Raw genomic sequence first — 16,259 nt, forward strand, 5'->3', positions numbered from 1 at the left:
GGATCTTATAGAAACATGTAAAGTTATGAAGGCAATAGATAATAAAGAAGCAGGGGGGTTGTTTCCACTGGCGGGTGAAACTAGAACGAGGGGGCATAGCCTCAAAATAAGATCATAGAATCCCTACAGTGTGGAAACAGGCCCTTCGGCCCAACAAGTCCACACTGACCCTTGCAGCATCCCACCTAGACCCATCCCCCTATAGCCCACACATCCCTGAGCACTACGGGCTATTTAGCATGGCCAATCCACCTCGCTCGCACATCTTTAGACTGTGGGAGGAAACCCATGCAGACACGGGGAGAATGTGCAAACGCCACACTGGCAGTTGCCCGAGGCTGGATTCAAACCCGGGTCCCTGGTGCTGTGAGGCAGCAGTGCTAACCACTGAGCCACCAAGCCACCCAAAGGGGGAACAGATTTAGGACTGAGTTGAAGAGGAACTTGTTCATCCAAAGGGTTGTGAATCTGTGGAATTCCCTGCCCAGTGAAGCAGTTGAGGCTACCTCGTTGAATGTTTTTAAGGCAAAGAGAGATATATTTTTGAACAGTAAGGGAATTAAGGTGAGCAGGTGGGTAAGTGGAACTGATCAGCCACAATCTTATTGAATAGCGGAACAGATTTGAGGGCCCAGATGACCCACTCCTGCTCCTATTTCTTACGTTCCTATGTTACACAGTGGCACAGCCATCCAGAGGTTCTGTAAGCACCACTCAGTGTGGCAACACATGGATTTGTGGTTTCAGAAGGTGTTGCCACGCACGGATCTTCAAGGTCCATGCAGTGGTGAGAAAGATTCGCAGAACGCAGCTTTCCATGGCACTGGAAACAACCCCAAGTTCCCCAATCTTTCCTTCGAACTAACATCATCCAACGATGCAGACCCTTTTGCGTGACTCCAGCTTTGGGCTGGAGATTGTTTTATCAGACTCCAACCTCCCGGCTCAGAAATTCTCTGCCTGTACCTCTCACTCAGGGGTGAAGATGCTACCTGCAAGCTAAAAGTCTGGGCCTCTGATATCGGCACCCCAGTTATCTCCTCACTGTTCAATTTATCCAGCAAAACGCAAGTTAACACACCACCAGGCAATAACTGTAGAGGGGAGAAATTCTAAAATCTCAAACAATCAATCAAGCACATTCTGGGAAAACAGCCAAGTGCATCATCCACATTATTATGCGAGCAGCAAGGAAGCACCTGCCAATAACTCATGACCGGGAGAACATTATGCCTGGGATGGTTAGAAATGAAAATATCAGCAAATAACTGGTCCTTTTCTTGAAACTGATTTGTACCTCAGCCAGGATGTGAAATGTTTATCCTCCCCCACCTCAGAGTTTTGCAGCTTATTTTAGTATATTCTGGATCACATTTTACTCGAACGTTCACAGCCTGGGGCTCTAACTCTGCAGGTATCTCCAGCAGTCTGGCATTCACAATGAATGGTCTCATGCCACCAAGTGCCATTTCAATTCCACTTAATCACTGGAGGTTTCCAGAGGTAGGGAATGCTACTTTACAAAGGAACACAAATCTGGCCATTGGCTGCTCCCACACTCAATAAGATCACGACTGATCTGACTGTAAACTCAACACCACATTCCCGCCCTATTCCATTAACTTCTTACCCCCTTTGCTTAACAAGACTCTATCCACCTCATTAAAAATATTCCAGGAATCTGCTTCTACTGCCTTTTCAGGACAAGAGTTCAAAACCTCTGAGGAAAAAAATGTTTCCTCATCTCTATTCTTAATGGGCGAACCCTGATTTTTAAGAGTCATAGAGTAATAGAGATGTACAGCACAGAAACAGACCCTTCGGTCCAACCCATCTATGCCAACCAGATATCCTATATAAATCTAAAGTCCCATTTGCCAGCATTTGACCCATATCCCTCTAAACCCTTCCTATTCATGTACCCATCCAAATGCCTTTTAAATGTTGTAATGGTACCAGCCTCCACCACTTCCTCTGGCAGCTCATTCCACACATACACCACCCTCTGCGTGAAAAAGTTGCCCCTTAGGTCCCCTTTAAATCTTTCCCCTCTCACCTTAAACCTACACCCTCTAGTTTTGGACTCCCCTACCCTGGGGAAAAGACCTATTCCCCTTCTCCACGCTCCTTATGATTTTAAACAGGAAAACTCTAGTTCTCCATTCTCCTACGAGAGTAAACATCCTTTCCACGTCCAAACCTGCCGAGCCCCCTCTGGATCTTATGTGCTTCCACCATGTTGTCTCTTACTGTTGTTAACTACAACAGTTTCAAGTCTCACCTGTCCAACGTGTCCTCAGACAAAAACCCACTCCATTCGAGTGAGAGACCCCTGAGGAGGCTCTGAAGGACTCTCTCAGTCTATCGGAAAGTAAACGGCCTCAAGAGGTAAAGTTGGTTAGCTCAGTTGGCTGGACCAAAGCCGGAAATTACTGGAGAAATTCAGCAGGTCTGCACAAACTGTAGTGAAAAAGTGTCACTCTGCCCTAAATGTTGACTCCGTTTCTCTCTCCACACCTGCTGAGTTTCTCGAGTTATTTCTGTTTCAGATTCAGATTTCCAGCAGTTCTTTGGCTGGGGCGGCTGGTTTGTGATGCAAAGTGACACCAACGCAGTGGATTCAATTCTCACACCCACTGAGGTTGGTGAGAACAAGAGAAGGGATGGCGGGGGGGAGGTGTGGTGGGGTGGGGGGGTTGCGCGGGGGATGGACCTCACTAGCAGTTGGATTTGTGAACAGTGAATCAGTGCATATCGAGCAGTGACTGGACATGGACCTCGTTCCAAAAATTAAAAGTGATCTGTGGATCAGTCAGACTTCTTCCCTTCACTGAGAACAGGTCTGAAGTGACCTGTCCGTCCTCCCTGGACTGACCTAACCCCTTCCTAACTCCCCACCTACACTCACCTTTACTGGCTCCATCCCCGCCTCTTCGACCTGTTTGTTTCCTCTCCACCTATCTTCTCCTCTATCCATCTTCTATCCGCCTCCCACTCTCTCCCTATTTATTTCAGAACCCCCTTCCCCTCCCCCTTTTCTGATGAAGGGTCTAGGCCCGAAACGTCAGCCTCTCTGCTCCTATGATGCTGCTTGGCCTGCTGTGTTCATCCAGCCTGCACCTTGTTGTCTCGGATTCTCCAGCATCTGCAGTTCCCACTATCTCTGAAGTATATTACTGCTGGCCCACTGCCCAAGAGGTGAGATCACTCTTCCTAATCGAGTGTAATTCCAGTTCTGAAAACCAGTAGGGATATCAGACACAGTGCCATAGTATCAACACTGATTCCTGTTTGAGGCCACATTGCACCTGCTCCTTCCAGGAACCTGGGTGAAGAATTAAATCTGTCGATGAAATCCCAGGTGGCTCTCATTGAGGACTGTCTCCACTCGTGGCCAAGCCTCCATGGATAGCTGTGTTACCCTCCTCAATGAACAGGACAGGGTACAAACCCAGAAGGTAAAAGGCCTTTTCCCATGACATACACCCTTGTTGGACATTCCCATTTTGAGGAAATCTGGACCCCAGCACCCCCACCTTTCCCAGGAAGCAGGTGGGTGATGAGTTCTCTTGGTCACTAGGGGCCACTTGCTCTCTGGTTGTTTGCAGGATAAGTTCCCCGAGGTTCTCTCTCAGAGTCTGTCACACCTACAGCTGTTAGACATGGGGACCTGGCTCCCATTCCCGGCAGCAAGGTGCCTTTGGCTCCTGTCTGTTCGGTGATTCAGACCTGAACATATTCCCTGAAAGTAAGATGCCTGCACTTGCTTTATAAATGCATTGCATTTGGGGGGGAATAAATTGCTTTTCAACAGATGAGAGCGTACAACATCTAATTTGGGTTCTTATGGTGCTGTGATATTGTCCCTGCCTCAGAGCCAGAAGGCCTGAGTTCAAGTCCCACTGGCTCTGGAAGCCTATTATAACATCTCTGATCAGGTTGATGCAAAAGTATCTAAAATATCTAGTTAGCAAGGTCTGTATTCCTTCCCGTGCAGACTTTTGGCAGGAATGAACTTTTTTAAAATAGGTAGTAACTGCACAATATGAGCATATAGGATTGTAACACTAGTCCCTTTTGAAGACAAGACCCTATTTTTCTCAATCCTTTTTAATTTGCAGTATTAGGCAGTATTTATCAGCAAGTTATACCACATGCTTTCAGTGTCTCACTTTAGACAAACTGCTGCTGGACACGAAGAGCTAAGATCCTTTCCTTGAAGTGGAGACTTTACGGCAGAATATTTTGCAATTGGCTCACAAATCTCCAGATTGACTTCTGATATAACTGCCAGGACACTGTATTCATATTAATCAAACCCCATCAGTTCCAATCCTGATGGAATTACAGTCACAAATGGACAGATAGCTCCACAGTGATGCATTGAATTTAGAGAAGGTGAAGGGGCCATGAATCCCTGGGCTTTTCATCCTAGATGGAAGGGAAGGCTCTACAACTGCAGAATGCAACATGTGGAACCATTTTCCAAGCAACTCAGCAAATCCCAAATACCACACAGAGCCAGCAAGTTTCTAAGTGAGAAGAATGTGCAGGTGATATAGGAGAGTCATGGTGGAATTAGGCTTGAACATTTCTGTCAGGCCGTTGCCCTTAAACAAGATGTGATTTGATTTGATTTATTATTGTCACATGTACCTAGGTACAGTGAAAAGTTTTGTTTTGTATGCAGCACAGGCAGATCATACCATATAAAGTACATCAGGGTGATTGAACAGAGCGAGGAATACAATATTACGGCTGTAGAGAAGGTGCACAAACACCAAGATCAGCATCAAATCTGAAATTTGAGAGGTCCATTTAGAAGTGTAATAACAGCAGGGAAGATGCTGTTCTTGAACCTGTTGGTACATGTGTTTAAGCTTTTATATCTTCTGCCTGACAGAAGAGGTTGGGAGAGATTATGACCAGGGTGAGAGGGGTCTTTGATGATGTTGGATTGGCATCTTGTCTAGGAAGGAACTGGTGTCTATCTATCTCATTGCTGTAACGGTTTGGAATCAGGTCTGTGATATTAATGGCACACAATCAAACACGTGCACAAAATCCCTCTAGTTCAGTATTTTCACAAAGGTGCGAAGTAAAACCAAGCAACTTTAAAATAAAACAAAATAACAACAACATTTCTCAGGTGTATCGCATGGACAGGTATTGCGTACATTCTAGCCCCAAGCCCAGAGCCTGTCTGTCTACACAATCAGGAAGCCTCATGCTGTTAAGGACTCACCCTGGTCTCTTACCTGCGCAACATCTTCGTGTTTATTCCACTTGGTTATAGACAGCAGCTTAGCGAGGGCGTCGGGGAAATGCTCACGCACTTCATACCTTAGCTTCCATACCAGATCCTTCTCATCCTCAAAGAATTCGGTGCATGCTTTACGTTCCATAATCTCCTTCAACTGTTGTTGCTGTGCACAAGTTTCAGAGAACACCATCATTACATCTTTCTCAAGTGCCACAGTCTCCAATTCAAGCAGCCTAATTGACTTGGGGTGTTGTAGGATTCAAAATATGTGAACATTTTCACGGACAGAGATCTCCTCATATAGCCATACAACAAGGAAACAGTTGAACCAGTCCATGCCAAACATAATCCCAAAATAAACTCGTCCCACCTGTCTGCTCCTGGCCCATATCCTCCCAACCTTTCTTATTCATGAAATTATCCAAATGTTTTTAAATGTTGTAATTGTACCCACATGCACCACTTCCTCAGGATGTTCATTCCACACACGAACCAACCTCTGTATAAAAAAATTGCCTCTTGTGTCTTTTTTAAGTCTTTTTCCTCTGACATTAAAAATATGTCCCCTAGTCTTGACATCCCCCATCCTAGGGAAAAGACAACTCCCATTAACTCTATCTATACCCCTCACTATTTTATAAAATTCCATCAGGTCACCTCTCAACCTCCTACACTCCAGTGAAAAAAGTGCCCGCCTATCCAGGCTTTCTTTATAACTCAAACCTTCCATACTTGGCAACATCCTGGTAAATCTCGTCCGAACCCTCTCCAGCTTTATAATATCCTTCCTATAACTGGGTGACCAGAACTGAAAACAGTATTCTAGAAGAGGCCTCACCAATGTCCTGTACAACTTCGACATGACTTCCCAACTCCTGTACTCAAAGATCTGAGCAATGAAGGCGAGCGTGCCAAATGCCTTTTTAAACCACCCTGTTTGTATGTGATGCAAACTTCAAAGAATTATGTACCTGCACCCCTAGGTCCCTCTGTTCCACAACACTCCCCAAGGCCCTACAGTTAGCTTTATAAGACGTACCCTGGTTTGTTCTACCAAAATGCAATACCTCTCATTTATTTATAAGCCTGTCACCCACATTTCTGCAAGAATCCATTGTACAGATGCTGGTATCACCACGAATAACAAGGAGGAGAGCTACAATAACTGCATTAAATCACACATCATTTCATTAGCTCTCCAGGTCATCAGGGATGGGCAATAAATGTTGTCCTCACCAGTGAGGTCCACATCCCACGAACAAATTTTTAAAAATGAATTAATCCCATCTCTTGTGGTTTGAAAAGGCTCCTCAAACTCAGGGAATAAAGCATAGTGCAGAAAACAATGGGAGTGGAAGAGGCAGAAGCAACGGTTAGTGATGTCCGAGTCAAGTTGCAGGTAAATGGCATAGCTTGGTTAAAGAAACCTTGTGCTGCTCAACAGGTTACAGCACACTGATTGCAAGGCAGTGTGGAGAGTTATACTGTACGCATTGTGGGAGAGTAACTCCAAATGCAAACACCACAATACTGCAACAGGCCAGTTTACACAACAGCAACCACACATAAAGCAACGTCAAGTCATCGGAAACATGAACAGAAATTGCCAGAAAATCTCAGCAGGTCTGGCAACGCCTGTGGAGAGAAATCAGAGTTAACATTTTTGGTCCAGTGACCCTTCCTCAGAACTGATGGTAGCTCAGAAAATATCGGTATCCACAGTTCTTTCAGTTTTTCTAACATCTTCAGCACAATCAAACTTTACAGGAGTGTTTTAAGCAAAATTAAGTGCTGAAGCGCACAGGGAATATTCAGGCAGAAAGCCAAAAGCTTGGTCAGAAAGGGAGGTCTGAATGAGCACATTAAAGGAAGAAAGACAGGGAGAGTTTTGGAAAGAGGTGGTGAGGGAATTCCAGAGATTGGGGCCCGAGCAACTGAGGATGTGGCATCAATGATGAATCAAAAGGCCAGATGACATAGATATCTTGATCAGGTTATCGGGAGAACATACTGAAATAATCCACAGAGGCTGATATCCCATCACCAAATCACCCTTTACTTACAAACGCGGAAAGACCTTGACACTGATCCAACTCCCTCAGAGCCAGCTCTCAGAGTGAATGGAACCCTTGACACTCCTATTTATAACTATCAGTCAGGGCTCCCTGATTGGATCAAATTAACAGGCCCACTCGGGGAGCTCATATTCTATGAGGTCCAGCTTGTTACAGTTACTATAGTGAGAAACACAGTCCATCAATGGCAGGAAATATGATCAGTGTGTTATAGGAGGGCAGTGTAGATGGTTGTCTGGGAGTAACTCAGTTTGCAAATAACAAACAAATGAACACATTACGATAGTGGAGAATAACTCTACCTTCATACTCTTGCAGAGTAACACCTAATATACCTATTAGCAGGGAGTATGGTGTAGGCATAATCCGGGGGTAATCTTGGGAATAGCATGCAGGGTATGTACACTATAGCATTAACACAGTCTGTACACATTTCGCAGTATTTACCTCAGCCTGTGATGCTTTTACACGATCTCCATTCTTACCCAACTCGAGAATCTGGAGGAAAGAAGGATATATCAAATTTATATCATAAAAAGTAAAAGTTAAGAGAAATTAATAGGTGCTTGATGATTTTGCTTTCGGAAATTTACATCGCTGGTTTGTGAATATTCACCAGTGGATGTGGAAATTGCTAAGTGGGTTTAAGCATCACAGGTTCCCATGGTCCCCCAGCAGCTAAGACAGTGAATAGCTCAGACTGAGAGATCACTGCCTGCTTGACCCCAATGCTGGTGGTTTCAGGCAGAAAGCACAGATGCCACACCTCCTGGCACATGTCTACACTGGGGCAGAGATGTAACATGTGCCAGGAGCACTGCTTCTTCTGGGTGATCCTGCTATAAGTGCCAGAATGTCAGCCTCTTAAAAGTTGGGTTCCATTGTGAAGCATTTCACAGTTGAACGTCCTGTTGATCTTCACTGCCTAGATTCTCATGTTGGAGATGGTCACTTAGGTGACATGAGAACACAAGAAATAGAAGCAAGAATGGTCCTTACACCCCCTCAAATGGGCTCTGGCATCCAGTCAAATCATGGCTGATCTTTGGTTTAACTTCTGCCTAACCCCCCTATATACCTCTCGATCCTTTGTGAAACTAAAGATCTTGCAAAAAAAACCCAAAGAACTGTGGATGCTGGAAATCAGAAACAAAAACAGAAATTGCTGGAGAAACTCAGCAGGTCTGGCAACATCTGTGGACAGAGAAAGTAGAGTCCATGTTTCAGATCCAGTGACCCTTCTTCAGAACTTGCAATCTCAGGTTTAAACATACTTAACAAAGGTGCATCCCAGATTTCCCAGAACTCTCAATCCTTTGACTGAAGAAATTTCTCTTCATTTCTGTCCTAAATGGTCAGCCTCTGATTCTGAGCCAGTGTCCCCGTGTTCTAGCTTAATCAGCCCCTGGGAAACAACCTCTCAGTGTTAATACAGTGTGAAGCTGGAGGAACACAGCAGGTCAGGCAGCATCAGAGGAGCAGGAAAGTCAACCTGACCCGAAACGTCAACTTTCCTGCTCTTCTGATGCTGCCTGACCTGCTGTGTTCCTCCAGCTCCACACTGTACTGACCCTGACTCCAGCATCTGTGGTTCTCGCTGTCTCCAAGTGACTGAAAATCTCTCAGTGTTGATCCCTTCAGAATCCTGCACGTTTCGCTGAGATTACCTCTCGTTCTTCTAAACTAACATGGAACCAATTTACTCAGCCTCTCTGAATAGGATGGACTCTTCATCCCAGGAACCGATCCAAAGAACACAGAGTTTTTGGTGAGACTGACCACAAATGAGCCAGCATTGTAGATAGAGAGTCGGGAGAAATGGGACAAAGCTTATGACACAGTAGAATTACCTAGAATTGAGTTCCTTTAACATTGTTTCACTGGTGTGAGGCTACCAGACACACACCGTTAGTCAGGTCAGTCTGTTTTCTTGCTGAATTTTGTATTTATTCCCTACCATTTCCCCTCTTGGAAACACTTCAATCTTCAGACAAGGTCATGGGCAGATTAGCTGCTAGTTGATCTGTAGTAAGTAGTCCAGAGCTGCATGCAAAACTCCCTGAAACAAACACAGAGAGTGCTGGGGAAACTCAGCAGGTTTGGCAGCATCTGTGGAGAGAGGAACAGAGTTTCGAGTCTGGTACAACACTTCTTCAGATTTTCTCCTGCATTTCAGATTTCCAGCATCTGCAGTATTTTGCTTTTGTCTGAGTGCAAATTGCCTGATCGCTGCACCTTCTTGTTGCCTGTTCCTAGGCCTTACTTTTTCTACTTCTGCTCTTGTGGAATGAAAAACCTTGAGATCTAACTGTGCACGTACTTTTTCAAAGGATGGGTAGTAGATAGGGTGGGATGTGGCACTGTGGAAATTGATATGTAGGGCCGCAGAACTATCGGTGTTCGGGTTGCTCTGTACAGTGCCCATGGGGTTCAGCAGTTCTCCCTTGTCATCTGCAGAAAAAGACAGAAAGCGCAAGGTTACTACTACCGCATTTGTTGAAATAAAATGCTGTTACTCTCTCATACTCTTAGTTGGAGGGCAGCCATTTCTTCGATGGAAGAGCTTGTTCATCAATCTGACAATGATCTTTCTGAGCAAGCATCAATTTCCTTCCTAATGCTCGTTGCCAACTCCTACATTCCAATAGCACCTGCTCACATCCCTGCTCACAGCCACGTACAGCACAAGAAACTGTTTCCTTCCAATGTTGGTTTTCTTGAATTTGAGTGCGAGATTTAATAAGCAATGTCTAATTTTTGGATTACCAAGCAGTTTTTCAGTTGCACCTCACTTTGTAAGGATTTTTTTACAGTGCACTAAGTTCATAATTGCCACTGAGCAATGTCTACATCCCTGGAAAACTAGCTAATGAAATGCCTAATTTTTTTTTATCATTTCTTAGAAATTTAGAATACATACATTTTTAAAAAGCTTGTTTATAAAATTTCTGCTCCAACCTGAATGTGGGGTGAAGAGATTAAGTGGGGACTGCAGCACCCTGGAAATCCAGCCTCAGCACTCACTAAACTAATTTAAGCTGCAGGAGCAGCAAAGGAATTCTGATTTTCACTGATCAGGAATCCCAACCAGTACATGCATGACACCATTTGCAAAACCGAAGCTTTGAGGATGCACTTCCCCACCCACACTTTGTACAACGAGTAACATAGAACAGAACGAGAATTACAATTAAAAGATTTTTGAATGAAAACTCCTCAGATGGGGGCTTAGGCGATCTCTCCAGATTGCCAACTTAAACATCGGCCTATTATAGCATCGAATCATTTCTTCAAGAGCTTAATTTCCTGGACTCAATCACTGCAGCTGCCAACCTTCCCCAGCTGTGTGAGCACACTCCATGTGAAACATATTTCCTGATGGTTGTCCTAAACTTGCCTTTTAAAACTCTGGCTCCGTGCCCTGTTGGCCTGTTGCCAGGATGCATCTGAAGCAACTGTTTTGAGGTTTATGGTCTCAAGTTGAGTTGATTAACTCTCTCTGGGATCTCTCACAGGTCAGAGAGAGCAAGGTCATTTAACCATTTCACATAGGCCTTTCCTCCCAGGAGCACAGACCATCCTCTCTGAATGCCTCTCTCTCTCTGGATGATCCTGGTTTGGGTGCAGTAAGGAAGGAGTGCCGAGGAGTAAGAGTTTAATATATTCACAAACCTTTGTTGTTGCTTTGCATTTAAAACAAAATGATATTATTTTCCCCCCTGTACTGAATAGTCTGCGAGATGCTACTAATGACAGTCTGGGCTGGCTTTTCTACATTTAAACCAAAGGCATGGAATTTCCGCCCATTTAACTTGCATTGATATCACCTGATATCATGTTAAAACCAACTGTCCTCCTGTTTTTCCCATGCATACAGGTAAAAGATAGAAAATCAGTACAAGAGGAGGCCATTCAGCCCCTCAAGTCTGCATTCAGCTGGACCATGGCTGATCTTCCACCATCCCCATATCGTTTAATAGTTAGAAATGTATCTATTTATATATAACTTTCGCTGTGAATTTTGCAGAAAGATAGAGACGGTGCACAATGCTAGGGAGTGGTCAGTCACCAGCTATTTTACGATATTTGGATTAAGTCAGGGTGAGATTGGCCTTCTGTTGGGAACTGAAGCACTCAGTGTGAATTATTCTTTGCTGCGCAAGCGAGCAGATTAAAGTCTTACCGGGTACCGATGGCCAGGTGTACAGCCACGTCTCTCCCGTCTTCAGCTGGTCCTTGTAGTCAAACACCATGGTGTTCACCCAAGCGATTGGACAATCCTGGAGCGCAATGAGAAACAGTCCCATCAATAAAGGGAGAGATGAAATACGGTCAGATCCAATTTGTCAGTGACTTCGAACAAGCTAAATGGAGGCTGAACTGTCAACTGGGGCCAGTCAAAAACTGGACCGGTTTCCATTTTTATTTAGCTCCTGCAATATGCAACGCTCTGTCTCATCCACAATGAATTTATAATCACTAGGCTTTAGTCTCATAATATCTCTAAGTATTTTACCCTCAATTAATGACCGTTTTGGTGGTGTTCATTGAGGAAACCACGGAGCTCGTTGTATCCACCCTCTTACATTTAAGAAAAGATAGTATTTCACTGGGAGCAGTTCAGAGAAGGTTCACTAGGATGATCCCTGGTATGGAGGGGTTGTTTTATGAGCAAAAGTTAAACAGGTTGGGACTCTATCCAAAGGAGCTTTGACGAACGAGAGTTGACTTCACTGAATCAAACAAAATTTTAAAGGGGCTTGACAAGGTAAATGCTGAGAGAATGTCTCCCCTCATGGGATATTTTAGGACCAAAAAGCATAGTTTCAGAATAAAACCCACAACTGGTTTAAAAACTGACCATCCAATCTTGATAGCAAGGAGCTTGTGATTAAAAAGACTTGAAAGTCTTGCATTTACGCACCAACCCTCAGAGCGTCCCACCCAGACCCATCCCTCTACAACCCACCTAATCAACACATCCCTGAACACTACGGGCAATTTAGCATGGCTAATCCACCTAGCCTGCACATCTTTGGACTGTGGGAGGAAACCAGAGCAAACCCATGCAGACACGAGGAGAGCGTGCAAACTCCACACAGACAGTTGCCCGAGGGTAGAATCGAACCCGGGTCCCTGGCGCTGTAAGCCAGCAGTGCTAACCACTGAGCCACCTTGCCACCCTAAACATCCTGACATGAACCACGTGGAGGTTCGCTAATTCCAAACCCAATGTTTAAACCAACCGTTGACTAATTTGAGAGAGTTGGTCTCCTATGGGTCATCTACAGAGCCACCACAATCTTTGTTTTCAATGGTGTGTGCTCAGGATCAATGGTAGACCTGATGTTCCAAACTTCAATACTGCGTAGGATCCTCCTATTTTCACAAACAACTAAATCAGAACATGTTGCAAACGTTCCTAACACAGCAAAGCAAAAACAGCCTCTGTCACAGAGTTAGAAAATGCTGGTTCCTGCCTCATGTCTTTAATGACCAAATTTTAGATCTCAAATTAGAAACAAATTCATGTTGATGTTGTATGTGTGTACAAGATGAACATGACTCTGTAGAAGTTCATTCCCAGAAGTCCCTGAGGAGGCTGGAGAAATAATAGATGCATTGGTCATCATCACTCTACAGAGTAGGGGAGGCGATGGCCTAGTGGTATTATCGCCGGACTGTTAATCCAGAGACCCAGATAACGTTCTGGGGACCTGGGTTCGAATCATGCCACGGCAGATGGTGGAATTTGAATTCAATAAATATCAGGAATTAACAGTCTAATGATGACCATGAATCCATTGCTGATTGTTGGAAAAAACCCATCTGGTTCACTAACGTCCTTTAGGGAAGGAAACTGTCGTCTGGCCTCCATGTGACTCCAGACCCACAGCAATGTGGTTGGCTCTTAACTGCCCTCTAGGCAATTTGGGACGGACAATAAATGCTGCCTAGCCAGCGACGCCCTTGTCCCGTGAATGAATAAAAAAAAAGATTCTGGAACTCTGCTGATTGGAAAGGAGTAGAGGTGACCCCACTATTTAAGGAAGGAAAAATAAAATGGGGAGCTGCAGATCTGTTAGTAGGAAAGTGCCTGAATCTATTTTAAAAGGATGCATTAACAGGACACTTGGAAAATAAGGGCAGGATTGGGCAGAGTCAACACAGATAGATGAACTGAAAATGGCATTTGAAAAGCCTGTTTTTTTGAGGATGCAGAATAGACAAGAGAAACCCAGTGGATGTGGTATATTTAGGTTCACAGAAGGTTGTCCATAAGGTCCACAAGAGGCTGGTTAACAAAAATATTGTAGATGGGAGATGAACATACAACCTTCTGACTCAGAGGTTAAAATCCGATCCACTGACTGTAGCTTCTCCAACAGAAACTCAAGAATGAATCATGTAGTTGTTAGTGAGTGCAGACTAGGATTCGTGGGGAAGTATACTGAGACCTGATTAACAGACAGAAAAACAGAGGGTAGGAAAAAGTGGGTCAGTCTCAGGTTGTTGAGCTTTGACTAGTGAGATACCATCAAGATCCACAGCTGTTCATCATCTAGTTTGGGTGTGGATTTAGTGTAATGTTTCCAAATTTGCAGATGACACAAAACCAGGTGGAATGTGACGCCTAAGGAGGAGGCGAAGAGATTTGGCATGGCTAAGTGAGTGAGCCAAAATTTGGCCGATGGAATACAATGTGCAGAAATGTGAGGTTATCCATTTTGGAAGGATAAACCAAAATATAGAGCATTTCTTAAATAGTGGCAATCTGGGAATTGTTGAACTTCAAAAGGGCTTGGGTGGTCTTGTCCATGAGTCACTGAAAATTAACTTGCAGGCACATTAAACAAGGTATGTTGGTCTTTGTTACAAGACAATTTGAGAATCGCATTTAAGGTGGCCTCTTGCAATTATATGGAGCCTTGCTGAGACCATGATGTGGAGATACTGGTGTGGACAAAGTCAGAAGTTACACACCACCAGGTTATAGTCCAACAGGTTTATTTAAAATCACAAGCTTTCTGAGTGAAGCTGACGAAGGAGTAGTGCTGTGAAAGCTTGTGATTTTAAATAAACCTGTTGGACTGTAACCTGGTGCTGTGTGAGTTCTGACTTGGTGAGACCACACAACAGTACTGTGTGCACTTTTGGTCTCCTTATTGAAGATAGTATGCTCTTGCCCCAGAGGGAGTGCAATGAAGGTTCACCAAAGTAATCTCTGGAACAGAGATATTGTCCTGTGAGGTAAGATTAAATAGACTGGGGCTTTGTTCTCTGAAGTATAGAAGGAGAGGTGATCACATTCAAACCCACAACGTTCTTACAGGGATGAGGAGGGTAGTTCAGACAGGTTGTTTCCCCTAGTGAGGGAACAGGGGTAGGGGCTGGGGGAGCAGGGGTCAGAACCAGGATAGACCGTCTCAGAATAAGGGGCAGACTGTGATGAGGAGGAAGTTCTTCACTTAGAACGGAGGTGAATCTTCGGAATTCACTGAGGGTCGTGGGCGCTCGCTCACTGAGTATGTTTAAGACAGAGATCGATAGATTTGTACAAATTAAAAATACTGAGCGATACGGGCACATGGCAGGAAAATGGTGAAGTAGACGACCAGCCATGATCTCCATGAGTGAGAATGGACTCAAACTGCTGAATGGCCTACACACACTCCTTTTCCTTGTGTTCTCATATTCCCAACTCTAATCCCAGGGACTGACAGGTCCCAGGAAAGCCTATAGATTCCCAAAGTTTACGGCACAGGTAGAGATCACTTAGACCACCGTTGCCACAGCTAAAGCCCTAATCCACATCTCTGTTACCTCTAGGCTTGTGTGATGTGAAGCCCTCTGCAAAACTGTCCACATTCTCACCCCAATGAGATTATCCAAAGCTCTGCTGCCCATGTTATGACCCGTACTGGGTCCATCGCTCAGCAACCCCCTCCCCGTGCACCCTGGCCTATGGGGGGCTCTTTAAGCAACACCTCCATTTTAAAATTCAGATTCTTGCTTTCACTTCACTCCCAGCTCTATCTCTGCAAGTATAGAGTCATAGAGATATACAGCACGGAAACAGACCTTTTGGTCCCACTCGTCCATGCCGACCAGATTTCCTAATACTTCCAATCACACAACCCTCCAAGCCATTTGTGCTCCTCCAATTCTAGCCTCATGCGTTTTCTTGATTTTATCTGATCCACCGTTGGTGTCAAGGTCCAAAGTTCTGGAATTCCATCCTATGTTGCCCCCCAAACCTCTCTTTACTCCTTCAGAGCACTCGTTAAAGCGAACCCTTTGGCCATGTTTATAGTCCTCTCTTCCATTAAATCCTCTGCGGCTGAGGGTCAAGATTTGTCAGATCAATGAGAGGTGTTGTAGGATGTTGTCATGCTATAAAGTGTTGTAGACGGTTTGCCATAGTAAAGGCACAACATAAATACAGTTGTTGTTGTTAAGCTCCCCAACCTCAATCCTATCAGAGTCCTGAGAAAGGGTCACTGGACTTGAAACGTTAACTCTGTTTCTCGCTCTACAGATGCTGTTAGAGCTGCTGAGTTGCTCCTATTGCAGTTTTGACCACATAACAAAACAAGGTTGGTCTAAAAACATTCAGTAATGCCCCTGGACAAAAAGACATCTTATGCAACGCTCCTGCAGATGCTTCAGGCATCTGTAATATACGTTTGCCCATGGATCTGACTCAATGTTAATTTGTTTTCATGAACTCTTGCTCATAAACCATGGTTGGATCTGAATGTAGAGTCACACACTTCCCAACACAACCAAGTGGAACCATAGGAAGAGTCCAATTTGGAACAAAAACAAAGTTGCTGGAAAAGCTCAGCAGGTCTGGCAGCATCTGTGAAGGAAAAAACAGAGTTAACATTTCGGGTCCGGTGACCCTTCCTCAGAAGTTC

General features: G+C 44.5%; 1 protein-coding gene across 10 annotated transcripts in view; it reads right to left on the reverse strand.

Moving 5' to 3' along the window:
* pik3cd (phosphatidylinositol-4,5-bisphosphate 3-kinase, catalytic subunit delta) overlaps window positions 1-16,259 on the reverse strand; it is a 209,983-nt gene that overhangs the window by 27,927 nt on the left and 165,797 nt on the right. For all 10 annotated transcript variants that reach the window (XM_048615265.1, XM_048615261.1, XM_048615262.1 and 7 more), the window contains 4 exons: window positions 11,522-11,618; window positions 9,659-9,789; window positions 7,786-7,836; window positions 5,259-5,426 (listed from right to left, as the gene is read on the reverse strand). In XM_048615265.1, coding sequence (XP_048471222.1) covers window positions 5,259-5,426; window positions 7,786-7,836; window positions 9,659-9,789; window positions 11,522-11,618 — 447 coding nt within the window. The remainder of the gene's footprint in view (window positions 1-5,258; window positions 5,427-7,785; window positions 7,837-9,658; window positions 9,790-11,521; window positions 11,619-16,259) is intronic.

This window comes from Rhincodon typus, chromosome 31, assembly GCF_021869965.1.
Source record: "Rhincodon typus isolate 14 chromosome 31, sRhiTyp1.1, whole genome shotgun sequence".
NCBI classification, from domain to species: Eukaryota; Metazoa; Chordata; class Chondrichthyes; order Orectolobiformes; family Rhincodontidae; genus Rhincodon; species Rhincodon typus.